The sequence below is a fragment of the Pavona decussata genome, unplaced genomic scaffold (genome assembly GCF_977016875.1).
Source record: "Pavona decussata unplaced genomic scaffold, jaPavDecu1.1 SCAFFOLD_106, whole genome shotgun sequence".
Classification (NCBI taxonomy): domain Eukaryota; kingdom Metazoa; phylum Cnidaria; class Anthozoa; order Scleractinia; family Agariciidae; genus Pavona; species Pavona decussata.
In genome coordinates, this window is record NW_028145520.1 from 463,080 (window position 1) to 490,724 (window position 27,645).

A 27,645-nucleotide genomic window follows, 5' to 3' on the forward strand; every position below is an offset into this window, starting at 1 on the left:
TTGATAACTACAAGTAGAAATGTGATGCTGATCACTGTTAGGGATTAAAGGATTTCATAGAGAGTGAGATACATGTAGAGAGGAGGGGGCCTCACGTGTATTACAAAATTAGACAGCTAAAAGTTAAAGACAGTGCTTGATTTAGAAAGTATGGCTCAATAGAGGTAATCTTTTCTAGCTTAGATGCAAACTTGAAGTGATGAAAAGCATGGTTTGAATAAAGAGAAGCCTAAAGTACAATGTACTATGAACAGTCCTAACAGATGCTACAGATGTACAGTACATGGTCAACTCTATTTTCAATAATTTTTTTAGTTTCAGATGGATTTATGCAGTATTTACTGGGAAATTTAATCTGAATTTTGTTATTTATTTTCAATTCAGACCCTCTCCAGGTGAGGGACTGGAACAGCAAGTGTTTGGGGTGGATGCTGAAGATGAGGTGGACTATGGACATCAGGTTTGAACCATAAATGACATTATAATATTTCACAATAAAATGGAATTTATGGAGCTGAAAAACAGTCATACTTTTCAGGAGTAAAGAGAAACTTTAAAGCTTTTGCAAGCTTACATGTATAACACGACAGTGGTGTCTGCTAATTTTTTTTGTGCTGAAATTGGTGTACATACAAATGTACATATGTCTTGAAAGAGCAGATGTCCTAGTTATCACGTGACACAAAGCCATGATTTAAAGTGACGGCTGTCATTGTTAAGAACAGGCGCTTGGGGCAGAATCTCATTAGCAACTTTGATTCATCTTTGTGGGGTGTCATCTTTACTGGTTAAAATCCTGGAATTAACCAAAATCCAAGTTTGATCCATTCAAGATTGACAAATGGGTCAGCTAACTGTTGTGTTATGTTGTGCTATTAATCTTTACATTTTAGTTCATCATTAGTCGAGGAAACCCATGTGGCATAAGCCTTCTGGTTTCTTTGGGCTTCCTACCCATTTTCCTTTATTTCTTTACAATTTTGTAATTATATTTTGTGGCAAACAATAAAAACAAAAAAATGTGTTCACCCATGGCAGCCATTTTTGTTGACATCATGTGCAAGAACAACCAGAAAATTCATTTAAACCCACTTTTTTTTTTACAAGCAAGCAAGTGAAAGAAAAATAACTTTTAATATTACAATTTAAGCTGAATCATATTGCTAAGTCATATTACGGACACTTTAAATTCTTGTCCCAGCCCAGACATTAGAATAAACCTGTTTAACTGTTGAAACATGTACAAACACTTTTTCTGGTCTTTCACTGACTGTGTGTCTATAATGAGTGAATGAAGTGGTCAAATTAAAGCTCATTTAATAATAGTAGTCATCCTGAAAGTTGTTAATATGTGGGAGTTTAAAATTGATTTGAAAGAAAAGTGAACTGATGAATAAACCCTCAGACTTCAGACCTAGCTTTTGTACTGTCCCTCTTCATTTTTTTTTAATTTACCCACAGTGGAGGATATACACAGCACAGTGAATTTACTCTTATACAGTGTATGTACTACTTAGATGAATGATGAATTCTGAAGGACATTAATCAGATGATTGTGTATTTACAGGCTGTGATGATGAGCCCTCTGCGGGAGAAGGGCATTACCAAACAAGGATATCTTACAAAGGCTCCATTTCATGGGGAAAGTAATGGCACTCCAGGAGCAAAGGTATACACACAGTACAAGCATTAAAAATACTCTTGGATATTCTTTATTAACACACAAAGGACTCCAAGTCTCTTTCCTTGGGGGGGGGGGGGGTGTTTCGTTGCTGTTGCCACATGTATGATGCAACTGTTTGCGTGGTGTACTGTCAACTTGGTGTCAACATGGTGGATATGAAACTTCAGACTTCAGATTTCTGAAAACGACTGAAAGAGGTTATCTTGTTACATAAAGTATATGTAATGAAAGAAAAATTGCTGCTCATTAATTTTGTTGTGTAGGTGTATCATGTAGGTGTATCAGGTCAATCATGCATAGTACTGTATCACACAATGTTTATGTATTTCTGTTTCATTTTGCAGAACTTCAAACGCAGGTGGTTTCATCTTAAACAGATCTCAAGTGATGGCTCTTATGTCCTGGAGTACAAAAAGGTATCAAAGGTTTACATTTTTGTACTTGGTGTAGTCATGTTAAGAACTCTTTCACTGAACAGCTGTTTACAATGTTAGCTTTCCAACATCGCTGAGCAATAGTGGCAAATTTTAAGCTACTGTAGCCCATAGTGTTGAACATTAATACAATGAGTCCTTTAAAATATTTGTATTTATTTATTTATTTATTTATTTAAATGAGAGACGTCCAAATATTCAGCGGAGATGGTTTGAATGAAGTCCTGTGTTTATATTAAAGAAATAAAAAACGCGCCGAGTGCATTGTTGAGTTATAAGCACGCGGGAATTTTTAAGAACATGAGAGAAGTGCAGAGAGGCACGAGCCGTAGGCGAGTGCCTCTCTGCACTTCTCGAGTGTTATTAAAAATTCCCGCGTGCTTATATAACTCAACAATGCACAAGGAACAAGTTTTTTATTTCTTTTATAATATATAAACAATCGCAACTCCCCAGACAAGTGCGAATTTTAATGAATCAACATCAAGTTTCTCCTCACACGAGATAACGCGTAATTTAATAGTGCGCGCTCTTGCCGATCACGACACGATCACGACAGGGCACGCGACAGTCCAATCAAGTAAAAAGTCAAACTGTTTTAGTTTTTCGTCACGTCGTAAGCAAGTTCAAGAAATTAACTCCAAGTCAAGTTTAAGTTTTAAGGTGTTGAAAGACAAGTTGAAGTTAATTAAAAGTCTGGAAACATCAGTACAAGAGACTGTTCTTTGCGAATTGCTGGAGTGACAGCGCGTTCTGTCTCTAAATTTCTCAGAATTTTCACAGGCAAAATACCTGATGTGTGCTCTGTGCATATGTACAATTATAATGCACGCACCATACGTATGCTTCGTGCATTGTGGAGTTATACAGAACTCAGTTTGACCAATCACAGTGCTTGCTTGACCCTGGCTATTTTATAATAAATTAATATTAATAGTTTGGACACAATTTATATAACACATAAATATGTACACACATAAATATGTACAAAATACACATAAATATGTACAAAATTGCCAACTAAAATAGTATAATTTGCAAGTTTGTTGAACTATTTTTTCATAAATTATAATATGCTTGTAAAAATGGGGGCCCAAATGGAAATGAAATCTATGAAATACCACATATTTCAGGGGAGCAGAGATGGTGTAGTGGTGAGAGCACTCGCCTCCCATCAGTGTGGCCTGGGTTTGATTCCCGGAGTTGACACCATATGTGGGTTGAGTTTTTTGTTGGTTCTTGTCCCTGCTCCGAGGGTTTTTCGCCGGGTACTCCAGTTTTCCTCCCTCCACAAAAACCAGAACATTTCCAAATTCCAATTCGACCTGGAAACAGCCGACAAATAGCCACTCTGTGGATGTGCCACTGAAATTCCCATTTATTTATTATTTTATTCATTATATTTGGACAGCGGAATAAAGAGTTATTGAATTAGAGGTGACCGTAGTTTTGCATGCGATTTTGTTAAAAGAAAGCCCGAGAAAAGTTCAGCCTTAAATGGGATTCAAACCCATGACCTCCATGATACCAGTGCAGTGCTCTACCAAGTGAGCTATCAAGCCAAATGGAAGTTTGTCATTTTCGAGTTTGTAATAATTATAACGTTAGAGTCAAAGTGTGACCATTGGGCTGAAATTGCAAGCTATAAGTGTTAAGTTTAATTATTGAATTGGCCCCTGAGGTATCTTATCCTTGCCAAACTTGTTTCTAGGATGAGGCAAACACCAGCATGGCCAGAGGAGTACTGTACTTGGATGCATGCACACACATCTCCAAGGTATGTAGTTGCTTTTTCTCGGGCTTGTTCTAGAGTGAGCATTAAGGCCTGTTTAATTGGTGTCAAACCAACATTCTTTCAACAAAAGGTGAAAGAATGTTGGGCATTGTGTGACTGCTTTATGTGACAAATGTGGAACGAAGTGTTCAAACAGCTTCAACACCATCCGACCTACACGTTCAAGAACAAAGGAAATGTTGAAGCGATGCTGAATGAAAGTTTAACCAATTAAAGTTTAATGCATTCTAAAACCTTACGTCATGTTCTATATAATAGCCCAATTCTCTTTAAAAAGTAACACTCTTATTGTATTTTTGCAAGATTTGTGTTAATCGGAAATTTTTGCAAGAGTTCTTAGAATTTGTGACAAGTTTGTCTTGTAAAATTCAGTATTTCTCAAATCCCTGCCATCTCGTTTTTGTTTGTGGAAATCTTTCCATGTTTATGTGCAGCTCAACAAAACTGGATACTTTAACACTGATTTTTGATACTTCTGACAAACTGGGTTTGTCGAAAGTTGTAATAGCGCACCTTGTGTCAATCTGTGAAGTCCTCCTGGTAACTTGGCAAATTTATGACGTAAGAGCCCTATATGTACAAGATTTACCTGATTTTGTGGGAATTTTTCACTACTGTACAAACTATCAAATTGTGCCAAATATGAAGTGTTGTTTGTTTCAACAAGCTTTTGACATTTTTTAACACTTTCGACAATGTTGTACTATCTGTTTAAACATTCTCAATATTTGGTTCAACAATGTCGAAACTGTTTAAGCGGGGTCTTACGTATTGGTATATATGTGTATGTATTGTGCAGTTCCTGAAAAAAAATCCATACCCACCCCATGGAAGGTCATCGCAAATTCCTAGGGGGATGAGGGTCTTAGAAGCCAAAATTTTAGAAGCAAATTATGAAGCAAAACTGGAACCTTCTGTAGGGGGAGTATGGATATTTTCTGGAACTGCACATTATATGTATTGGTACATATAATTTGTACAAGTGTGTCAAATGTAGCACTTGGCATTTGAATAGCTTTTTCAAACATGATAATTTAAAATCGGTTTTGGATGGTGTCACTACAAAACAGTGACCAGTTGTTCAAAGCTACATGTATTTAGTTATGTGGGTTCCTGTGAATTATTTTAGTCCTTCATTTTAACTAAGGCGTCTTTATAACTGTCATCAGTGGATACAGTTTTCATTAAGAGAAAAAGACATCTTGCTTAACTTGAACTTCTGGTTCGCATTTTATGGCTTTCGAACAGCCGGGCCTGATGCAGTTCCCAACAACCTATAAAATGAGAATGATGTATTATTCCAGAAAGTGACACAGGCATACTCGCAAAAAAAAATCCGAGTGCTCCTATCAGGAGTCGAACCTAAGACCTTCCGATTACTAGTTCGGATGCTCTACCACTGAGCTACAGGAGACTCGTGGGAGCTAAGGCCATTAAACTAGGTTCATGGGACAAACATCCTGCGTACTGCTAGGATTTGAATGTCGAACCTGTGGTATATGGAATAAATGTGATGTTATATTTCAAACCTGGTGAATGAATGAGGATGATGTATTATTCCAGAAAGTGACACAGGCATACTCGCAAAAAAAAATCCGAGTGCTCCTATCAGGAGTCGAACCTAAGACCTTCCGATTACTAGTTTGGATGCTCTACCACTGAGCTACAGGAGACTCGTGGGAGCTAAGGCCATTAAACTAGGTTCATGGGACAAAAAACCTATAAAATGTTGATATACACCAACTGTTACATTACTAATTTACCTTTAATCCTTGTATGAGAAATTCAACAATGACGGCCCCATTTTGAGAAAACAGGGCATCTAATGTACTTTTTGTACTTTCGTCACCATACATTGTACGAAAAAAATATAAAATGTTAACTACTACGAAAAACATCTTGCGAACTTATCACCATTATATAAGTATGGACATGCAAGAAACAGTGACAAAAAGTGTCAAAATTTCGGTTTTATTACAAGACCATTGTCAAACATAACAGAGCAAAGCAAACACTGTACGTTTGGTATAAAGGAGTATTTTCACTAATACAGTGATCTTTGAGTTGGTTTATATTTTAAACAGGTTCGTTTTTGCTATGGTTTGAAAGTTATTACTTTTTATTATCGTTTTAGGGCGTAAAGGGACGAATGTACGGCTTCGAACTTCACATCCAAGACAAACTATACAGCTTGATTGCAGATAGCCAGAGTGAAATGGACTCTTGGATATCTGCATTGTGTAAAGTGACTGGAATTGATATGGACACTGGCGGCAAAAGCACTTCTTACAACATGCTAAGCAAAATCAAAGCGCCAAAACTTCACCAGTCTTTGCGAGAAAGCCTCAAGAGTAGCAAACATCCGGAGCTTCTCGAATTCGCCAAGGAAACAGAGGTTTTGAACGCTAAGCGAAGGAAGGATGGAAGAAAGAAACTCTTTTCGCTTGTTCATGACTTGGACAATAATGGGGCATGCGTGAATTACGATGATGCGAGAATAGATGCAGAAGTGTTCCGTGAACATTTTGGGATGCGTGTTGTGGTTGAATGCGAGGAACTCAAGTTTCGTCTTTTGAGAACTTTATCTGATGGAAGTGAAGTTAATATTGAACCATTTTTTCTCTCAATTTCGTTGTTTGATGCTAAAAAGGGAGCAAAGATCTCAGAGGATTTTCGTTGTGATCTGAATGATGCTTCCACAGTGGATATGCTTAGAGGAATTGAATTGATCGAGAATGGCCAAACAAATGGAAATGGTGTTGATCACTTGGGGTTGGACAGTCAGGAGGTGGAGTACAGTTGTCCAAGAAAGGTACAATAGGCTGTTTATGAGATACATGTACCGTTGAATTGGACTATACTGCAATGTTAGGTGCATTCTTTTCACTTCACTTATTTGGGACAGTTCTGGCTATTCCTCTTCTTTACTCCGGTTCAGGTGTAACGCAATAGACGGAATAATTATCAGTTCCTAAAAGAACGCAACTCCGCCTATTCCCATGGACCCAAAAACCTTTCCAAAGAACGCAACTCGTCCTATTCTGAGTAAACTGTACTCCGTTCACCTGCTATCAGGGGCAGAACAAACGTAACAGTATTCTGTTCATTCCCCCGAAAAACACCCCCGAAACAAGAATACCGTCTATTCATATTCCGGAATAGTCCTAAAAGAACGCGCCATTACATGCATTGTATATCAGACACATCTGGTATAGCGTTCTAAGCAAAACAGCGAACGGCAAGTATCAACCTACCGCTAACCTACTGATGCGTTAAATTTACTTTTTTTCAAACGTTTCACGTTAACGTAAGATAAAGTGCAAGGTCTTTATGTGTTGAAACCGCAGGGGACAGTAAACAAACGTGGAAATGGCGGAAATATAATGATCACATTGCCGGGAATTTCTGCTGTTTGTGTTTGCCATCAACGTGGCCGCGCTAAATCCTTCTGATAACTGCTACAGTTTTGATCATCATCTTATGTCACCCATTATTTTTGGTCCTTTCCACAGGCAATATTCTCCATAACTGATCCCAATACAGAGGTGTACTTGGTGGTCAGAATAGAGAAAGTCTTGCAGGGAAGTATCGGTTCATGCGTTGAACCTTACCTTAAGTCTGGAGACACCAAAAAAGCCGCACAGAAGGCGCACAAACTGGCCGAGATCTGCTGCAAGAGCCTGGGACAGTATGTCATGCCATTTGGTTGGACAGCCAGGTGAGTGTTTTCTCCATTTGTTTTTAGCTTGCAGACTGGGGGAGGGGAGGGGGGGAGTGGTCTGTGGTAGAACGTTTTTTTTCCTTGTTTGGAGAGAGATGCACTCGTTTAGCCAGAAATTTAAAAAGAAAGGGATCGTTGCGAAGGCTTGTTCGCCAATAGTGTGTTTCGCAAAAAATTCTCAAAAACAAACCTTTTAGCTACCCATAGAACGCCAGAGCTTAGGGTAGACATTCGCTTGTGAGTTGTGAGGTCCCTTTGCAGATTTTAGAAGGCCTGTGCTCCTAAAAGGACACCAAACATGTTTGAACTTCTCATAGTCCAAAACTTAGATATAATAGTAAGTCATGGTTGTTCCAGTGGCTTCTTCAGGAAACGTTACAAAGTTGACCTCCCTGAGCACAAAAATACGTCACGGGAACAAAAATCACGTAGTCACAAGTAGGACCGCTTCCAAGAAAACCTGCGGGCTTGATTTTTACGAATTGTGTTATGGCAGACAGGTTTTCCGCCTGATATTCTAAGGCCGGATAAACGTTTATTGACCAACTTTAACACGATTCATTCAATTTAGAACCTATTAAAAAGATTCAGGTTGAAAATAATATCAAAAGACAGACAAAACCAAACATTTTCGTCGTAGTAGTACTGTAAACACTGTTTAAAAACTTTTAGTCCCCAATCTCATGGTAGTTGATTTTTTTGTTCATTTTTTAGACCCTTGTTTAACAGTGAAGGTGAACTCGACAGCAGTGAGATGTCATTAATCTACAAACAGGTTTGACAGGTTTCAATGTTTTTGCGATCCTGCTCAACATTCGTGGAGCCATTCACTCACTTCCTTTTAATGCCGTACTTCTCGTTTTGCAGGACAGAGAAAAACTTAGTGACGATGAAATGATTAAGCTCTTGTCAAACTACAGTGCCACGTAAGTTATGATCGGCTACGACTATAACGGCAGGAAGATTGCCATTAAGAATAGGTTAATGAGGAAACAATGTTGCTACGAGTACGTTAAAAGTGTTTTATATGTCTTTGCTGTTCCCTGCCAAAGAACGTTAATTGACCAAATTTAAAGTTTTATTGAAAAACGTGACCACTCGACAATATATTTTTCATTCTCTTTCTTTATTTGAACGCCATCTGGTCATGTTGTACGATTTGAACGAATTAGGATAAACGCAATTACATTCGAAGTGATTAGAACGCAGAGTAATCTCTTATGGGTTTCCTATATTTATGTTAACGCGCTGCCTGTGTTTGGCAACCTGTTTAATTTTTTTCGCGGTGAACATTTGTCCCCCGTCACCCCACCCTAGTGTACGAAGCCGCACTCGGGAAGGTGTCAAAGAACCTCTTGGGAGCACATTGACTGTGGAAAGTTATGTGGCAGTTTTCCAGACTTGTTTTAATTGTGTCTTCTATTCAATAACAGAAAAGAGAAGTTCAAGCAGCAACTCATACCTGGGACATTACAAATTTCTCTCAAGACATACACAGAAGGAATAACAAGTAAGCAATAACACGTTCTTCTATAAATGGAACCGAAGGATCTTATGCATGCTCGTTTTTTTTTTTTTTGGATTTTTTTTTTGGCAAGTTTGTGAACTTGACACTTTCATCCCCGAATGCGGCAGTATTTTCCCATTGGGGATCGAACAAGCAAGTTCAATTAAGTAAGTTACCAATAACACGGTGCATTTATACGCAAACGCCCACGCGAAAAGGACGAAAGGACTGAGAAGAAGCATAATTGTTCACGCTGCTTGCACAGAAGTTCTCCCAAAGCTGTACTCCAGATTAAGGGAACAAGGTTCTCTATCTTGACACGAAACTATTTGATTATGACCGTTATTAAGGAAAACACAAATTTGTAAATTTAACCCGTGAGCGGTCCATCCTAGTGCTCGTATAGCAAAATTCGGATTGCTCAAGAATCTAATCAGAATTTTCATTTCAATCATGGACTGGTTTATCCTGTTAATAAAAACCTATACACGTGGATAAGGCCCAAGCTATAGGCTGTGCTTCAAATCTTATCCAAGGCAGAATTCAATGCTACCACTTAAGTTTATTCACAACTTTAAAGATGCGATTCATATTTTGGTAACACTTAATGTTTTTTTATAGATTGTCTGACGCCATCGCTCGTTCCCGTGAAGCCCTGGGATGACTCGTCTGGTGTCATTCGGCCCACAGTAGAGGTGGAGGAATTCTGTCAATCATGTCCCGAGGCTGCACACCCACACACCTCTTACGTCAACAATCTGTACGTTTATCCTCTTGCACTCAACTACAGCAACCAAAAGGTTTTCTCCAAGGTAAATTCATTGTTAAGGTTTCAAGATCATGCTGTCTTGTCTCTTCTCAATTTCGCCAACTTTAGAATTAGCTTAAATCACGTGACGTTGGCCGGTGAATTCCCCTGCTGTTTGTTGAGTTACGCACAAAAACTAGAAAAGTTAAAAGCAAAGCTTTCAGTTCAAAACTTACATTGGAACTCGCCTTACAACCACTTTACTAGTACGGACACTTGCTCTCGGCCGAACAAAACGAGGAATCTGAGTTGTCAGTTAAAATGCTGGGGTCAGTGTAATGAACTTTACAAGCTGGGCTAATGGTTTTTGATATGTGCACACAAAACAAAACTCAATGAAGAGTTCAATAATCCTTGTTAAAGCCTTCTAACAGTGTTTATTGGACTCATTTCTGCGTGAGCATGAAATAACTAGGGCACAGACTGATAGCTACAAGTGTAAACGTTTTATTAAATTGGCCCCTGGTTATTTGTTTCTGCTATGTCAATTTGTTTATTTATGGGTGATGTTCAAACTGTCAGCTACAAATCATTGTGCAGCATATCTTAGCTGGCTGTAAAAACTTTGGTCAATAGGCCATTTCCGAGTTACTGTGAACCTCATTATTAAAGCGAGACAAAACGCAAAACTTTTCATATGAAAATTAGTTTTGTTTGCATATGAATGAAAACTGACATTCATTATAAAAACTTTGCACTTAACCTCGCTTTCATAATGAGGCTTGATGTAACTCGGAAATGGTCTATTCTCAGCTCAATTAAACCCCCTCCACACCCTCAAAAACTCATGCGGTCATTTTTCTTTCGAAAGACCTCTGTGATTACTAGTATCACCCATTAATGCCCATTGATATGCCCAATGGTGGGCATATAATGGTCGTCCACTACAGATTTGTATTGTTAATAGCACAATGACAAGAAGCGACTCCTCATCAGCTGTCGTCACCCCACTACAGTGGTTTTTAATTTGAGTGTCCACGGTAATTTTCGTTTGCTTTGGTTTTGCTTCAATACGTTCTGTAATTGATCAGTAAAACTCGCGTCACTCTCTCAACCAATGAAAAACAAAACAAGAACCAATCGTGGCTTCCTCACCCGCGTTTTCCCGCGTTTGGTTAGATGCATCGGCTTAGAGTTCTGATTGGTTCATTGTGTTAAACGTCTGTTGTGATTGGTTAGAGTGATTACTTTAATTTTTTGTTTTACGACATTCAAATGAAAACCGCTATGTGTTTCCTCTTTCTCGAGCACTCAAGCAAAACATAGCATGTAATGTGTGTTTTGACTAGTGGTTAAATACTAGCAAGTACAAGATAGTAAATTCCTTTTACATGACTTGACTTTTTTTTCCCCTCCAGGCAAGAAACATTTCCGTAAAAATTGAATTCAGGGATTCCGATGATGAGAATGTACGCCCTTTGAAGGTAATAACATGCTAAATGTTTTTTCTTTTTTGTTGTAATTACCTGTTACATTACACTCACCCTTCTTTTGACTATTATAAAGCGAGACACGAGCAGTTTAATCTCGTGTTGATAGTCCCCGATAGGAGTTAAACCCAGTACTGTCTGTATGCTTCAGACGCTTTATATGTTGGAGACACTCTTTAAGCCCAGGGTATTGTCATTCGATATACGAGCAAGCTGGACAGGGATTTATTTATTTTATAACCCTCTGATAAATTTCTGAAACGCACGCGCTTTACTGTGGAAAAGACAAAAGAGCCAGTGATGGCCACGTTGTGATTACAGCCAAACAAATGCCAGCTAACTAGTTTACTAGATTTATTAAACCGTGATTGGATTACGACAACTGAGACCTAAAACCGTGACGTTGTTTCTTTGTTTTTCTCGTCCAAAAAAATCGGGCGACTGTTATCGTTTGATAACCGCCGTCCGATTTTGTATCACGTGACGTGTTTTGTTTTGTCCAATGAGAACGCGCGGAAATTAATCAGTGGGTTATAAAAGGCTATATGCTATTGTCTTTTCCTGTTAATGTAGTCGTTTATATAACAGTGCGGTTGCCTTTGTAGTGTATTTACAAGAAGAAAGGAACTCCAGGATTCACTACACACGCATACGCAGCTGTTGTTCATCACTGCACAAACCCAACATTTTACGAAGAGGTTAGTCGGCAAGGAAGTTTTCACCAATATGTTCCAGGCATCTTGGCCTCCAGTCGGACATTCCCTGGACTTGAAACTTTACCTTTAATTCCATTTTTAGCATTATCCCATGACGCCAATTTAGCGTGCCTTTCGCTGCGTATTTGCAATAAAAGCGAAATAAATCTCGAATTATTTCTTGAGCGGAAGACCAACCAAGTCACTTCATGGTTTCCCGTGTGTTGAGCTTGGAAATTCCAGAACTATTAAAACTGCGGGTTTCGCAGAATCTCACCTGGTGAATGTATTTCCAACGCCAGCTTTTGCAGCTGGCTTCACGTGACTAAATTTAAGCTACATAGCAAAAATGAGTCACTTGACACCCTAACTACAAACGATCTTAGGTCCATTTCTGTAAATTTATCACTCGAGTAGTACTACAAATTATTAAGTGCGAGTTTGGTATGTTATACATTGTACACTACGTCCCGGTAACTATTCTAAAAGGACCAGGGGTTCGTTTATCAAAACTCCCGTTTTCTGGTTGTAGCTTTTCGTACAAGCAAGCGCGATGTTTCCTTATCTTGTAAAATTTTCAACGTTTTAGCTTTCAAAATTGTTAAAAAAAAAACCCCGAAATTCTGTCCATGAACATTGTACACGTAAAATAGTTTTGTGGGAGCGAAATGTTTTCAGGACTTTTGAGAAACGCACGCCAGAAATGTCTAAAATCGAGTGTTTTTTCGGCAAGACGTAACTGGTCGGACACACTCCCACCTTCTTGCAGAGATCTCCCGAAGGTTTAATTAACCAAGACGCTAACAATACCTGAAGTGTACAATTATGCACTGTATTGTAACTCGCTTGTTTGTTTGCAGGTCAAAATCAACCTACCGACTCAACTGACAGATAGACATCACGTCTTTTTTACATTCCAACACATTGCATGTGAACAGACCAAAACCAGCAGTGGTACCGGGTCAGTGAAGGGGAAACCGGCGCCGATAGAAACACCAGGTCAGCTACCCTGCTAATAGGGACCTTAAACACAATGGCGATGGCAACGACAACGTCAAAAATCAATAGGTTTAAGGACGGTTCCTACTTTTGTTATTGCGGATACGTTCTGCGCATCTCAAGATACTCGGGTTTCCTATGGGTGGTACCTACTAATACAAGGATATTTTTGCGCGGTTTAAAAATATGCGGAGAAAACGGAACTTAGCAAGTGCTCTTGGTATCCAGATAATAAAGCTTCAATATGGAAAAAACGCCATATATTGCTTTGTATTTTACTGCTTTTTTGAACTTTTAATGTTGCTTAATTATCTCTGAAAAATGCGTGGTTCCCCCCAATTTTCTTTTTGGATTTCGATAGCCCTTGCTAAGATCTGCTTCTCCTGTATAGTGCATAGTCATAAAAAAAATACTTCTGTATTAGTAGGCACCGCCCTTAATTGTGCAAGACATTGTAAAATGACTAAATCAAACGTTTTAAGGAGAACATGGACCAGTCTTCTTTCGCCGTTAGCCGTTGCTGCTACTTATGTTCTTGAATAATACGGCCACATTAGCGCACAAGTTGAACTAGTTGGAATCATCACAAAATTAGCTTTAAGCATATTTGCCCTTCGCAATTTTTTTAAACAGACAGAACAATATGTTAAACATAGAGCTTTTATTTGAATGGTTGCACCCCAGGGCGTGTTCCACAGACTCAAAGACCACCTCGTATCACAAAGCTCAGTATTCAACAGTGAAAGGACTGCTAAATAGTTTCCATTGAATAGGCTACTAGTGGGGAATGAGGGGGTCAGTGAAGTAAACCCCTTCCTGGGTTGACTCTCGGCATTTTTGGCTCGCAGATTGTGTTCACGTGCCACTCTTTTGAACATCAGTCTTGAGGGTGTTACCAGTGACTCCAAAAATAATAGAACCGCGGAATATGACGATAATAGAATCGCAAAACACGATCTTTTGAGGTCGAGGAGTATTTGCTCAACATAGCTGTGTTGTCGGTCCTTTTCCAATCACATTTGTCATTGTAACATTTCCTTTGTTTCTCCGTTTCTTTTAAGTTGGATATGCCTGGATGCCAGTTCTGCAGGGAACACTGTAAGTTGCCAAGACACACAACCTTAGAGTAAAAATGTCCTCTTAAGATGTAGGTTAAATAATCGGTTTTACCGTTTATACTCGAAGGCTGGTATAGCGAAGGTGTTTTCCCTCAGTGACCGAGCAGTCTGACTGGTGAATAAAAAATATATATATATCTTGCTCATGTCTCAACTGTGACTAATTTTCGAAGTCTTTGTGTTTTTGTCTCATCCAATGTACTTTGTTCTTCCCACAGAATCAAGGCAGACGAAAGTAATCTTCTTGTAGGTCAAATCGCACCTCGCGGCTACTTGTCAGCTTACTATGCTGGAATGAAGAAGGTAACATGTTTGATATTTTTTTTTTAGCATGACTGTTGTCATAATATGACGGGAGAGGCAGTGGATCCCATCCGAGGGGGTAGGGGGGACTTTGGGTGGAGGGGGTGGGGTAGTCCTCTTTGAAAGCCCTTTCATTTTTTCCTGTATGAAGCACTGAGATTAAAATCAGTTTCCTACGTTTCTTTTCAAGAAGTTTGCATCTGCTATTTTTTGTTTCTTCTTGTCTGTTTTTAGACCACTGGCCCTGAATTGAAATGGGTGGACAAAGAGAAACCGCTGTTCAAAGTGTGCACTAAACTGGTCTCCACTGTCAACACAGAGGTTGGTTTGTAGTTACATCACAAGTCTCTTCGAGACGGACTACTTGAAAATTAGCAAACAAGAAATTGCTGCGAAAATCTTACAATTCTTTTTTCTAGAGTGCGGCATCAAAAAAACTCTCAAGTTTAAAGTTTGCTGGCGGATAAAATTGCGACAAGCGCATCAAACATAACGCACAAAATTTTAGCATGGCAACTTATGTTCTCATTACAAAAAAATCAGTTATTTCTATAACTGTTTGGTATGTGATAATTTCCTAAGCGTTTGTAATTATTTTACTTGCCACCTGAAACTGTGTAAGACGTTCAGATACAATGGGCCCCACTTAGCTTTCACGAGCGTTAGGCCTCTAAAATCTGCATTGGCCGATTCCTACTAACAATAAACTTGGCATGTGCACCAATTTCGCCGTCTTGTTTATTCGTTATTAGAGAGACTTAAGGCCCGGCCAAACAGATGCAACATGTTGATGCAACATCGTCCAACATTGTTGAATCCAACAGGTTGCACTCGTTTGGCCACCATGTTGCACGATGTTGGATGACGTTGAACGAAGTTTGACTTCCATGAAACATCGTCTTCAACATTGTTCAACATTTCTTTTGTTCTCAGGTGTGAACAACAATGTTACATTCGTTTGGCGACCGTCTTTAACATTGTTGAAAAGCGAGAAGATGGTCCGACGCGGTGGTCGATCGGTCTCGCGCCATTTTTTGGGCAAACCAACATGGCGTGGGTTAGTTTTCTTAGGATTCTGGGTGGATTTTGGTCCCAGACTCTTGAGTCCAAGTGTTGCCCACCTCGTCCAACAATGTTGGATGATGTTGCAATCGTTTGGCCGGGCCTTTACAATCGCATTTACGGCAAACGGCAAATCCGCGTTTATTTTCCTAAAAAGAATTAGTAAATGGGCGAGAATAGTGCAAAATAATTCTGGCCTTTAATTCTAGGCCGAAACTACTCAACTTCACTTAGAAACGGTAAACGGCAAGCGGCAATCGTTGGATAACCATGGTCAGTCACGTGGTCACTTTTGCAATGTGCCGTTGTCGTAAACGTGATGCCAAATCTCTCTATTATCTACCTTGGTGCAGAAAATTTTCCCCGAAAGTTAATCCAGTGTTTCAAGAAGGGCGATTTTTTTATGAGACTAAATTTCGGAGAAGTTACTGAAACATTCTCCTAGTAAATACCCAACTTCGCTATTTGGTGGCTTAGCAATCGAGAAAAACACGAAATTGGTTGTTGTAAAAGTGTCTTGTTAATGAGATACTTCATGTCACAGATCACCCAAACTTAGTGTTATTTCAACTTGTTTTCAGGATATGGAGGTAGACAATTTTTTCCGCCATTGTCAGAAATTCGATGGATCCCCAGCTACAGACATAGAAATGGTGAAATTGCTAAAGGTGAGTGTATGTTATGTGTTTTTGTTTTCCAAGGCACAATAGCCAGACAAGAGCAAACCACACACTGAGATAGTGAAATACAGGATGCATGTGCGCGTATATTTAACAATTGTCCTGCGAAATCGCGCGGAATTTCGCTTGATACTTACGGCCGAGTTGGCTAAAATCAGGGGATATTCCGGAAGATTGAGCAGGATAATTTTTTTATTATTCAACACATTGATAACAAAGCACAGTTTTATTGCAGAAAAGCTAGAGAGGATCTTTATTTTGCCATTTTTCTCCCCGATACACGAAATTACTGATATCGCAGGATATCTCTTGTGTATGGACGACGACTATTGAGTGCACCATGACCATATTTGGGCAGTGTTACAATGTGTTGAATAATAAATACCTGTGTATGTGTGTTTGTGCTGGTCCTTTGAATTAAATAATGATTCTATATTTACTTCTATAGTTACTTTTTCGTTGTATAACACGCGTTTATCCCTGTATTTATCCACTTTGTGCGATATCAAGGAAACTAAAAACGTACAGCGTTAAAGCCTGACCCAGAGTTGTATGTTTTTGCATCCACGTCATATATTGAGAGCTCGAAACGTTTCTGCCGGCTGTAGTCACAGTCTGATCATATTTTTAATTTACCGGTATTGCTGAACTCGAAAAACATTGTCTTCTAAAGTGGAAAAATGTTTCGAATAAAAAATTTCCGTCCATGGAGCAGCATTGTTTTCAACTTGATTCAAAAGCATTTTCTTACTCTAAGTCGCAAAATTTGTCAATTTGATTTTCTTTTTTCCGTCTTGAATGTTGAGAAATGGTCTTCCAAAATTGTTTGTTGTTGTTTTTAGTTTTACTTGTTATGTAATTTTTTTTTTTTCATACAAAGGTCCTAAATGCCGTGAATGTTGTGACAGTTGCAAGATTCCTGCCCGTTATATTCAATCAACTCTTTCACATTCTTGTTGTGACTGGAAATGAGGACGTCTCGCTAAATGTTGTCAGGTATGCGATGAAGCTCTTTGTCAAAAAGTGAAGTTTTGGTTGGCTTAGCAGCCATGGTATATTAGCCATTTTACCATGCCCGAAAAATAGTGGCCATTAAATCGTTTTTTGGCCGTTCTTTCTTGGAAATTGAAATCAGCAAGACCTAGCGATATTTCTGGTCGATATGTTGGTTGTTTTTCGTATTGTTGGATATGGGATGTTTTATAGCAGCCTCGGCGCTAAGCGCCTTGTTAGCTGTCTGTCGTCCCTTATTCAACGTGCTCTTGTGGAATAATTGTTAAATTGCACGTGTATCTTCCTAGATACCTACGTGTAATTCCGTGCTTGCTAAATTTAACGCTAAGGAGATGCTAAGGTTCTGTTCAGGACATGCAGTTGAGGCGTTAACTAAACAGCTTGTAATTCATGCATAATTGTCTTCACTCTGAAGATGACTTCCGCTCAGGTTGTTGAAACCTCAGTCAATGTCACCTCAAACAGTCCTTCTCAGGACTACACTCACCCGGATGATCATAATTTACGTATTTTTGACATGACTCCTGGGTTCAAACCATTTACAGTTACACAAGAATAAAAGCGGCCTAGTAGTTGAACAAGCTACAGGATTTACATAAACTTCGCCACTAATTATCACGTGATTGTTTGCTAACTTTCTTGTTACATTGTATTTTCCCATGTCACAGGGTGTTGATCCGTATAACAGCTCAGTTGCACGGTGCCAACAGACTGGAAGCTCTGAAATCATATGTCAAGGTATTAAAAAAATTCTCGTTATTTGCATATTTCAGTGTTGTTGCTGATTTTTGGTGGGGACGGAGGAAGGAAATTTAAATATCTGGATAAGATTTTATTCCGTGTGCAATAGACCATTTCCGAGTTGGTTTGAACCTCTTTTTGAAAGCGAGGCTAAGTGCAAAGTTTTTCATTTGAAAATTAATTTTGTTTGCATGCGACTGAAAACTAATTTTCATATGAAAAGCATTGCACTTAGCCTCGCTTTCATAATGAAGTTCAAACCAACTCGGAAATGACCTGTTGGAAGTATTCGTTTGTTTACGAAGAAGTCTTTCAATTTATCATTTGTTTCGTGTGTTATTTTCAGTATGTATTCGTTACTGAACTGGCGATAGACAACAAAAAGACAATACACGAACAGCTCTCCAAATACCTAATGTCGAGCTTGAAGCCTGGGGCCGACCCAGTGGTGGTCAACGACCTCATGAAGGTAAAATGGCACTTGATATCCGTTCAGTTTTGTCTCGTCTGAAATCCGCACTTGCTGAAAAGTTTCTGAGAGACAGATGTTTCGTACGGCACGAAACGCCGCATGTGTATGGCGTGGCTTACAGGTGTAATACAGTATGAGCATTAGTACAAAGGCGTTTATTAAAGGCTGGTTTCCATATGATCGCGGATCGCAGATCGCAGATCGCAATAAGGTCTGCGATCGTCTGCGATCATATAGAAACTACTTCTGCGATCGTCTGCGATCCTGCGATCGCGATCGCAGACGATCGCAGAAGATAGAACCATGTTCTATCTAAAGGCTGGTTTCCATATGATCGCAGACGATCGCAGACCTTATTGCGATCTGTGATCCGCGATCATATGGAAACCAGCCTTTAACTAGTGACGGGAGTGGAAGAACAGGATGTTTTTCCTTTTTCGCTTGTGCTATTACTTGCCTTGTTGAGTCGTGTCTACGCTGGATGAAGCAAGCATGAACTAGCCTGTGTGGCAGTCGTATCCAGTTTTCTTATTCTTCCACGCGTCTTGGCTCTTCTGGCCTAGACCTTCGCTTGATTCCCGTTCGCACCTCTACTTTCCGAGAATCCTACAGTACTTTGTTCTTATTTGCATATGTACGCAATTCAGTGTTTAGATTTTCTATGGTTGCATACGCAGAGACAAGAGAGCTCTGCTGAAGGATTTGAGGGGCTCTGCAAGTAACTTTATTTAATAAATAGTCCAGAGGAAGAAGTAATACAGTTTTTCTTTTGCAGCTTTCGTGGTTTTTCTTCGAGATCATCGTGAAAAGCATGGCACAGACGCTTGTGCAGTCGGACAAGTTGAAGGTAACTTGTGGTTGGCGAGTAGTTGGCTTTTAATTTCAATCAGTTTCTCATTTCCAGTCACATCATACTCTTGATGAAATCATAGGGAATAAAGTCGTTGTTTGATTGCGTGGTCCATCGTGCTTTTCATGCATAAATTTGCGATGTGCCAGGATTAAGACACTGACAAGCGCTAATGTTGGTTTGGCCTTTACTGTTTCTGACTCAGCCTCTTTGCATCCCGCAACACACCACCGCAGTAGTCAATCCACTGTACCGAAGAACATGGCGACTGCTACATTTACCCATAATTCTTCTGTCTGCCTATTGACTGTGTTAGTTTCGCAAGGTATTGTGGTAAAATGTATAGCTGCCATCTTTTTCCGTACGGTGGATTACTTTCTTTACCTTCCTTATCCATCAAACCAGTAAGACATGCTTAATCCGGTTTTTACAGCTCCTGACTTGTGTTTTGACGTTTTTAATTTGCAGCGCATGAACCGAGAAAGCTGGTTTCCTGACAGCTATAATCGCTGTTTAGAGAATTTCCTTCAAGCGTTTGTTCCGCAGATCATCAGCAGACTCAAGGACCAGCCGCAGATAGCTAAGGTTTGTAAAAACACTGATTTAACCGGATACAACATTTTCCAGCAGACCCTCTTGAATGTCGTCATCTATTTAACTTTGGTTTGGTACTGTTCTTTTTCAGGAAGCAAATTTTCATTTGGCCTGCTTCACCAAGGTACGTACGACACTCTTATCTGTTCAAAGCAGTGAGCTCATCAATGAAGCTAAAATCTTCATATATTAGGAAGCTCCTACCGATCTCTTTTCCCTTCTCACTCTCTCTTTTCCACTCTGCCTTCGCCCGCCCTTTCCTCTATTTTTTCCCCTCTTCCCCATTTCCGGCTTTCCTATCCAAGAAATAAAGATTTCGCTCATGAGTGGGTGGCCTGTGCAACAGGCGCTTGAATTTGTTTTGGGCGCTATATCGGTCACGCGTGAGGAGTTCAATCATCGCGCGTACCGCTTCTCCAGCATCACGTCCAGTATAACTACAGCACTTGGTACACAGATTAGTGGCTGGGACTCCATGACGTACTGTCACCACCACTGACCAAGTCAACTTTTTTTCGTTTCGCCTTCGTTTTGCTTCTAGTTTTATAAAGATAATTTATAGGTGAAACCCTTGTGTACACAACAGAGCTAAAAAACATTCAAAATAGTCAGAACCGCAGTCTACTTGTAATGATCCCCGTTTCTAAGATAATGCTCCAGTTGCAAAAGCAAAGTCAACGGTTTAGCACAAGGAATTTTCTCCTTTACGCTCCTTATTAGACTGCCACGTTTATTTCCATTCTAAGTTAAGTTCAAACAAAAGATAAGTCCGAAAGCTCTCGTCGTCCAAATCAGCACACGTGTATATCAGTATATCTAACTTCAGTGCAGTACAGCAAAGTTCAATATTTCACTGACTCGTTGATTTTGTATCTCATTTAGGACTGTTTCACCTACTTGGATCGTGGATTTGTCTTTCAAATGATCAGTTATTATTCAGAGCAGTTCAAAGATTCTGATACTCAGGTGATGTGATAGTAAATTTGTTATGTGTCTGTGAATAGACTTGTATGCAGAATTACCCGAGTTTAAAGCAAAATCTGTGTTTGGGGCCGACGCCTACAAGGACCCTGCGTCAGGCACTCAGATTTGTCATTGTTCTCGTTAGTGCTATTACGATGGCACTGCCAAGCGCACGGGACAATACACCCTATTCCAAAATGGCTACTATTTTAATATTCTTTTGTTGGTATTCAAAGTAGCCCTTCTTACCTCGTTCTTAAGCTCAAAAATCAAAATAATATTTCATCTTGAACGAGGCAACAAGGGCTAATTTGAATGCAAACAAAAGAATTTTAAAATGGAAGCCATTTTGGAATAAGGTTTATGTCATACATACCTTGATGTATCAACGACTGATGGACTGCTGCTGTGAAAGCATATGGGAACTCAACACCTCATACAAGTGCGAGTCGTAGAGTGTGTATATTTCTGCGTACGAGTTAAGATCAGTTGCTCCCTCGAATGATTATGATGATGTTGAATAGATTGTTGTTTGCTTTGTTCATTATGTACTGTGTCAAAGCAGAATGTTTATGTTTTCATTCATTTGCTTTTCAGATGTTAGAATTCAAATTCGAGTTTCTTCAAGTTATCTGTAACCACGAGCATTACATACCGCTCAATCTACCCTTGGACGTACGAGGTACCTAACAAGTGCTCTTCCTTCTTAAAGAAATAACCAAAATAATTACCTGTAAGCCTTTTCCCTTTGGAGAAAAGGGAAAAAGGATCACACATTTAACACCAATAGATAGAGGTGATTTTCATGATACCTGAGATAAAAACTGACCGTAAGCCATAGTGGGTGTACGAACTGTAGGGGAGAAAGCGGTGAAAAGCAGCCATAAGCCTACAGCCACCCCCCCCCCCCCAAAAAAAAAAAAAAAAAAAGAAAAAAAAAAGAAAAGAAAAGAAAACAGTTTCTTATCAGGTTTATCAGGTTTGAGCTGCATTCGACGCCTGGACTGGCCGGCATTTGGTCCGTCTTCTCCGGGCAATCTGTAAATCGAATGCGCCTGTCATTTTGAAGGCATCGCTCCGAAATGGTACGCGCTATTTTGAAGAAATTTGATGGACTAGGATTAAACTTATCTTCAAATTGGTACATTCCGTTTACAAACTGACCGATTTGGCCGGCCAGTTCCGACAGCTCTGGATGAGCTATTTTATCAGCGTTATTCACCAAAAGTAGTGTAATTTATTCAAGTATTGAACTTTGCTGTGAAAAATTCACCCGCTTTTACTATGAATTACTTCGTGATAGGTCTTCCTCGCTCGAAAGAAAAAGAAAGGTTAACTGGGTTACACTCCACATCAGATTAATAGGGTTGCTTACCTCGCTGCTGCAAATTGTTTCAGTGACCATCTGCACCAAATTTGACCTCCCTTCGAAGCAAAATGTATTTACATCTTCCCCCTTCTCCCCCCACCTCTCTACTTCCACATTACCCCCCCCCCCCACCACCCAATACGGATTGTCTAACTTTCACTCGCATTTGTACGGATTCATGTTTTAATCACCATAATTTCGTTTTTCCCCTTAGCACTGGGTGGTGTGCATGACTGTGAGCTCACTGATGATTACTGTAAAAGATATTTCGTGGTAGGACTGCTATTGAGAGAGGTACGTACCACCACGTGTTTTTCTGGGCACTCAGTCGCCGGCAGTCTCTTGTTTTTCCTTCAAAGGTGGTGGAGCAAGTGAACGTCAAATGTGATAGGCAGCTATATGCATCAACTTGAGCGGTAATCCAGCCCTTGGTACTCACGTTGTACCCGCTTTACCATCTCTGAGTAAAACGTTAAGAGAATGTTTACACTCTACAGAAATCGATTGCTTTTGGATGTTTATAATATATCGGGGGATGAAGTGGATTATAAATACACGAGAGGCAATCGCAGTTATGTACGAAGTGGCGAAAAGAAAGCCTGAAAAAAATTTCGGGCTTGAACGGGATTTGAACCCATGCCCTCTGCGATACCGGTGCAGTGCTCTACTAACTGAGCTATCAAGCCAACTGGGAGCTGGTCATATTGTGAGTTCGTAATATACCCGTGAAGGATAAATAGATGAATATGAATATATGAAACACTCATTTGAACTGTGGATGAAAGAATGAGTAAATGAGAGTAGTAGTAGTAGTAGTAAGCATCCTTCAGTCGCGGGAGACAATGGTGTGCGCCCTTTTGGGTCAGTCATTCTGTTGAGAGTGGCTCAGCAGTCCAATCCTAGCATGGTAGTTTCTGCCACAATTGTTGCACGAGAGACGTTGCAGTTATTTACGTAACTTCGGCAGCTGCGAAAAGAAAATGAAAAAAGCCACCTGTGATGGGAATTGTTGGTCTCCGATTTATTCATGATGTATGTATTTCATATATTTCCTTTCTATCGTAGTGAGTTATGTTATGAAAAAACTAGAAATGGTGAAGTTCAGGTTTCTAAGTTTGGTTTAGAGTCCTCTGCAAGGCTGAAGCCTAACAGGACCTGGCAGGCTGTCTCCCAAGATATTTCTCTGGGCGCCTTAATATTTTGCTGAAGCACCTGACATCTCATGTGGGATCCTTACCTCTCAGCTTTTGGTCCTCTGGGCTCCTTCGAATTTTTCTATGGTAACAGCCTTGTAAAGTCAAGGATTACATGCAAACAGTCCAAAATTAAATTTGTCAGAACATTTGATGTCAGTTTTGGATTGATTAGTTGCACATAGTTTTACTGCACTTTTCAGTAACACATGAGCTCTGAGCAAAACTCACCTTTACATGTCATTAAAAGGCGTGGTCAAGTAGAATAGGCCATTTCCGAATTGTTGTGAATCTCATCATGAAAGCAAGGCTAAGTAAAAGTTTTTGTTGTGACAAATTAGTTTTCATTCATATGCAAACAAAACTAATTTTCATATGAAAAGCTTTTGCACTTATCCTCACTCTCAAAATGAGGTTCACAGCAACTCGGAAATGGCCTATTGATGGCAGGAAAGAATAAGCGTGTGAGGTTGACGTCATTCGTAACAGCTGTCTTGCTTTGTTCCAGATCTCCTCGGCTCTCACGCAGGGGCGGCACATTAGGAAGTTAGCTATCAGAGTTTTAAGGAACATGCTGGTGAAACACGAACTGGATGATCGGTATGAAGGGGAGGTAAGAGATTATAGAAACAACAAACCAAACAAGGAAACAGAACTGAGTGATTTTGATATACTAGATATGGAGCCACAGGAGAGAATGAAACAGATGCCCAAGCAGACTCCAACAACATAAACGACAGATTATCTAAATACATATTTTCCCTATTGATCCCAGTGCATTTCTTATGATACCTATTTAAGAGAATTTTCCCCTTGAACTGTTGTAAGAGTATCTAAAGCCGGGAGTAAAAAGTTTAAATTTCACTGTCGTTCGTATCAGTTAGCCTTTTGATTTCTGACACCCAAATGGTCATGCGACCGTTTGTTTAGCAAAACAAATTCCATGGCATGCATCATTGTGGACTTATCTTATATACGCCTCGTTTTTTGTTGACAGCAAAAGCAAGCTCGTATCTGCACCCTTTACCTCCCTCTTCTCTCAGTCCTTCTGGATCACGCGCCTCGTTTCAACGGCAGCAAGTACGACCTCTCGAACCAGGCCCTCGCGCAAACATCCCAGGCCTCCTCAACCATGACAGTCCAAAACAGTGAGTTCACCCCAGACTCCAACCGCAGCTCGAGTTACTCTGCCGCCTTGAAGCAGAGCCCCAGCGACTCACTCACACAACAGACTGCCACGCCCTTGAGAGAGGCTACCCAGATTGCTTTGCAAGTACCACTGGATGAGGACGAGACCAAAGAACTGCTTTTATGCGCGCTTTACATCTTCAAGAATTTAGAGCAAGGTACTAACAAAGCTACTGAAGTTTCTTATTACGAAAACCTGTATTGTTTAAATAATTGGTGAACAATACTTAAGACTACCGCATTGCTAGAGTAACAGCTGTGGAGGGGGGCGGGTTGATTATTCTTTAGATGTGCCTTAAAAAAGGACGATTGTATAGATGACTCAATGTTAGTATTATTTTCTGATGGTACCATGAACAGAACATATTTCTCAAACTTTATGCCAGTGCGTCTAACACGGTGTACGTGTGTCACAGAGAAATTCAATCACGTTGTTTGTGATTTGTACATTTGGTTATACTGATAGTAAGTGTGTGCGTGTTTCTGTGTCAGGTGTGATCTTAGACTGGTGGCGGCAGATCCTGTCCTCCTCCCTCAGGCGCCCTCATTGGCATCCCACAGTGTTGGCCCTGATACAGCAAGATAAGAATTACGCCAAGTTTGCTGCCATTATCGATGTGTTTGATTTGTTAGAGTAAGTTACAGCAAGCTCATTGCATCTCGTTATCAGTTTTTTGCACCTTTTTGTTTGTTTGTATATTGTTTTCCTGGTTATTTTGTTTGTTTGTTGTTTTTTGCTATTATTTTGGATTGGCACATCATTTGTTAAAAACTCAATTTAAAACACTTTGCCTTTTTTAACGATCTCTTTATTTCGATCAAGCTGATATTAAAATCAAGGACATCCATATTATTCTGTTAGATGAAAATAAGTTTACGAATATGCTATAACAAAGTTAAATGACGTTTTCATGACTCCCAGAAATCACTCTTGAATTCAAACGGATAATATAAGTTAATGGCATAATAAAATGATCGTGAAATTCATGATTCGTGTTATCCGTTACATTTGAATTTAAGAATGATGAGTTGGCCTTATGGATGCGTTATTCAAGTATAGTATTGCGAATTTTCCTTTTTGCGAGAGTTTATCAAAATATTCTTTCGTAAGAAAACAAACTAGGGCAAAAATTATAATGGCATCATACCATGTTTGTATTGTCACAAGGCCGGCATGTGAGAGGTTGGAAGTGCTCAGTACATCATACTAATATTGGTCGTGGTTTTTTCCAGACTTGCTTTGAACCACTTTAAATACCAAGGAAGAGAGAAGATTACTACCCAGAGGTACGAGTTCAGGGTTCAACTAGTGCGTTTTTGCAGTGATAACGGGCGCTTACCACGTTCACGGAAAAACGGAAATTCCGGCTGGAAGTGTCAAAGAAGCCTGCCTCGCAGACGCTCTTTTTGCTGGTCAAGCAATCGTTCCTCCCGGACTTTGGGGAGGAAAGATTGTGTGACGAGGCAAAAGAGCGTCTGCGAGAAGGCTATTGGCAAAGTTTCTGAAATGATGTATCACCGATTGAAGTGATGCACTTTTACCCCTTTTTGGGCCTTCCTGAATTTCCCTTATTGGTTGGATTGTGTAAATGGTAAGTGCTCAAATGCTCCAGCGAGGCGTCTCCAGTAGTTTTGTTTGAATTTATACCAATGTTGCTGTTGCACGGGTGGCGTGACAGACCACAATGATATAACTGTCAATGTCAATAATTCCAAAGTCATAAGTGCGATTGCCTTCAAGGAGTGATTGCAATTCATTTTAAACTACAAGATTCTTCATACCTTTAAGTTTTCTTTTATTCTAGAGCCTATGGACTTCGATCTTTACAGAACAGAATTCTTAATTTTCACTTAATACGCGCAGAAAAGAAAAAACAACGAGTACAACACGTTCAGTAATTATGGTTAAATAAAGTGTTTTAACAATTACTGAAATTGATTTCCTACTTATAAGCTATGAAACTAAATTCAAACTTTAAGGCTAAACTAGTTTATCTTCAAGTTCTGAATATAATCCCCTTCGAAAACAATCCCCCAAATTTCAAACGCAATCATCCCTGCGATCTTGGAGAGATTTAGAATCACGTTTACGACAAACGTGAGATTCGTGTTTATGTTTTCTTGAAAAAATATGTACACAGATGAGAATAGTGCAAAATAATTTTGGACTGAAAAAGCAAAAATACTCAATTTTACTGACAAACTGAAAACAGCGAGCGGCAAATGTAGGATAAACATGGTCACGTGGTCATTTCTGCCGTTTGCCGCAAACATGATTCTCAACCTCTCTAATATATGAGCTTGGGGTAAGCTTAGTGTTCCGCAATTTGTTTCTTGTTTATTATATAATGAAAAAATGAAGGAAAATGTAAATTAAAAAAAATAATAATAGTAAGTTGTTTCTGTTGTCAAGCCCTACCCATTTTTGAAAAGTAAAATCCCCTCCAATAATATAAACTCTCTAAAAACAAGTCCTCCCCGAAAATGACCCCTAAAAAGGAATATTAGTCCGGGGATTTAATTCAGTCACACCAAACGATAACATTTTTTACTCTCAACACATTTAATAACCTCGTTGTACGTAACGGTACACACACTTAAAATACACGGTGTAATGAATGTGATATTAATCTCGTACATTTTGTGCTTTAACAGGGAGTTTGAATATCTCAAAGCGTTATGGCGTCCTTCACACACCGCAAAGTATGAATTCCTAGCGTACTCTATCGTGCTCCTTTGTACTTAACAAAGGATGTTTGATCTTAAATTTAAACGAAAGTAACTTTAACTTTTAATTTTTTTTAGATTAGGTATAATAAAGCTAAATAGGCGTTGTGATGCTAATATGAAATCTGTCACCTGACTTGTCCTATGAATAAGATTTAGTGTTTATTAACTTGTCGTGCGCTTTATTTCTGCTAGTAAAGAATAGAATGTAAACATTTATTCGGAGCTAAATTTCTTTTAGCCATTAATAACTTTGTCGCTCAATCTTTTATTCACTTCATAAATCACAAACACATCC

The 27,645-nt window shown here is 39.4% G+C and overlaps 1 protein-coding gene across 6 annotated transcripts in view; it reads left to right on the forward strand.

Moving 5' to 3' along the window:
* The window catches only part of LOC146471093 (dedicator of cytokinesis protein 11-like), a 74,357-nt gene that overhangs the window by 20,991 nt on the left and 25,721 nt on the right, over positions 1–27,645 (forward strand). For 5 of the 6 annotated variants that reach the window (XM_085121121.1, XM_085121124.1, XM_085121122.1 and 2 more), the window contains 31 exons: positions 385–460; positions 1,568–1,669; positions 2,029–2,100; positions 3,830–3,895; positions 6,048–6,725; positions 7,426–7,631; positions 8,349–8,409; positions 8,502–8,560; positions 9,068–9,144; positions 9,763–9,953; positions 11,308–11,373; positions 11,985–12,077; positions 12,935–13,073; positions 14,135–14,171; positions 14,410–14,494; positions 14,729–14,815; positions 16,138–16,224; positions 17,117–17,232; positions 17,919–17,988; positions 18,338–18,460; positions 19,239–19,310; positions 19,782–19,898; positions 19,999–20,031; positions 20,790–20,873; positions 21,468–21,552; positions 22,454–22,533; positions 23,941–24,045; positions 24,430–24,778; positions 25,113–25,254; positions 25,854–25,907; positions 27,276–27,323. In XM_085121121.1, coding sequence (XP_084977247.1) covers positions 385–460; positions 1,568–1,669; positions 2,029–2,100; positions 3,830–3,895; positions 6,048–6,725; positions 7,426–7,631; positions 8,349–8,409; positions 8,502–8,560; positions 9,068–9,144; positions 9,763–9,953; positions 11,308–11,373; positions 11,985–12,077; positions 12,935–13,073; positions 14,135–14,171; positions 14,410–14,494; positions 14,729–14,815; positions 16,138–16,224; positions 17,117–17,232; positions 17,919–17,988; positions 18,338–18,460; positions 19,239–19,310; positions 19,782–19,898; positions 19,999–20,031; positions 20,790–20,873; positions 21,468–21,552; positions 22,454–22,533; positions 23,941–24,045; positions 24,430–24,778; positions 25,113–25,254; positions 25,854–25,907; positions 27,276–27,323 — 3,660 coding nt within the window. The remainder of the gene's footprint in view (positions 1–384; positions 461–1,567; positions 1,670–2,028; positions 2,101–3,829; positions 3,896–6,047; positions 6,726–7,425; positions 7,632–8,348; positions 8,410–8,501; positions 8,561–9,067; positions 9,145–9,762; positions 9,954–11,307; positions 11,374–11,984; positions 12,078–12,934; positions 13,074–14,134; positions 14,172–14,409; positions 14,495–14,728; positions 14,816–16,137; positions 16,225–17,116; positions 17,233–17,918; positions 17,989–18,337; positions 18,461–19,238; positions 19,311–19,781; positions 19,899–19,998; positions 20,032–20,789; positions 20,874–21,467; positions 21,553–22,453; positions 22,534–23,940; positions 24,046–24,429; positions 24,779–25,112; positions 25,255–25,853; positions 25,908–27,275; positions 27,324–27,645) is intronic. The other variant, XM_085121123.1, reaches the window with a different exon arrangement.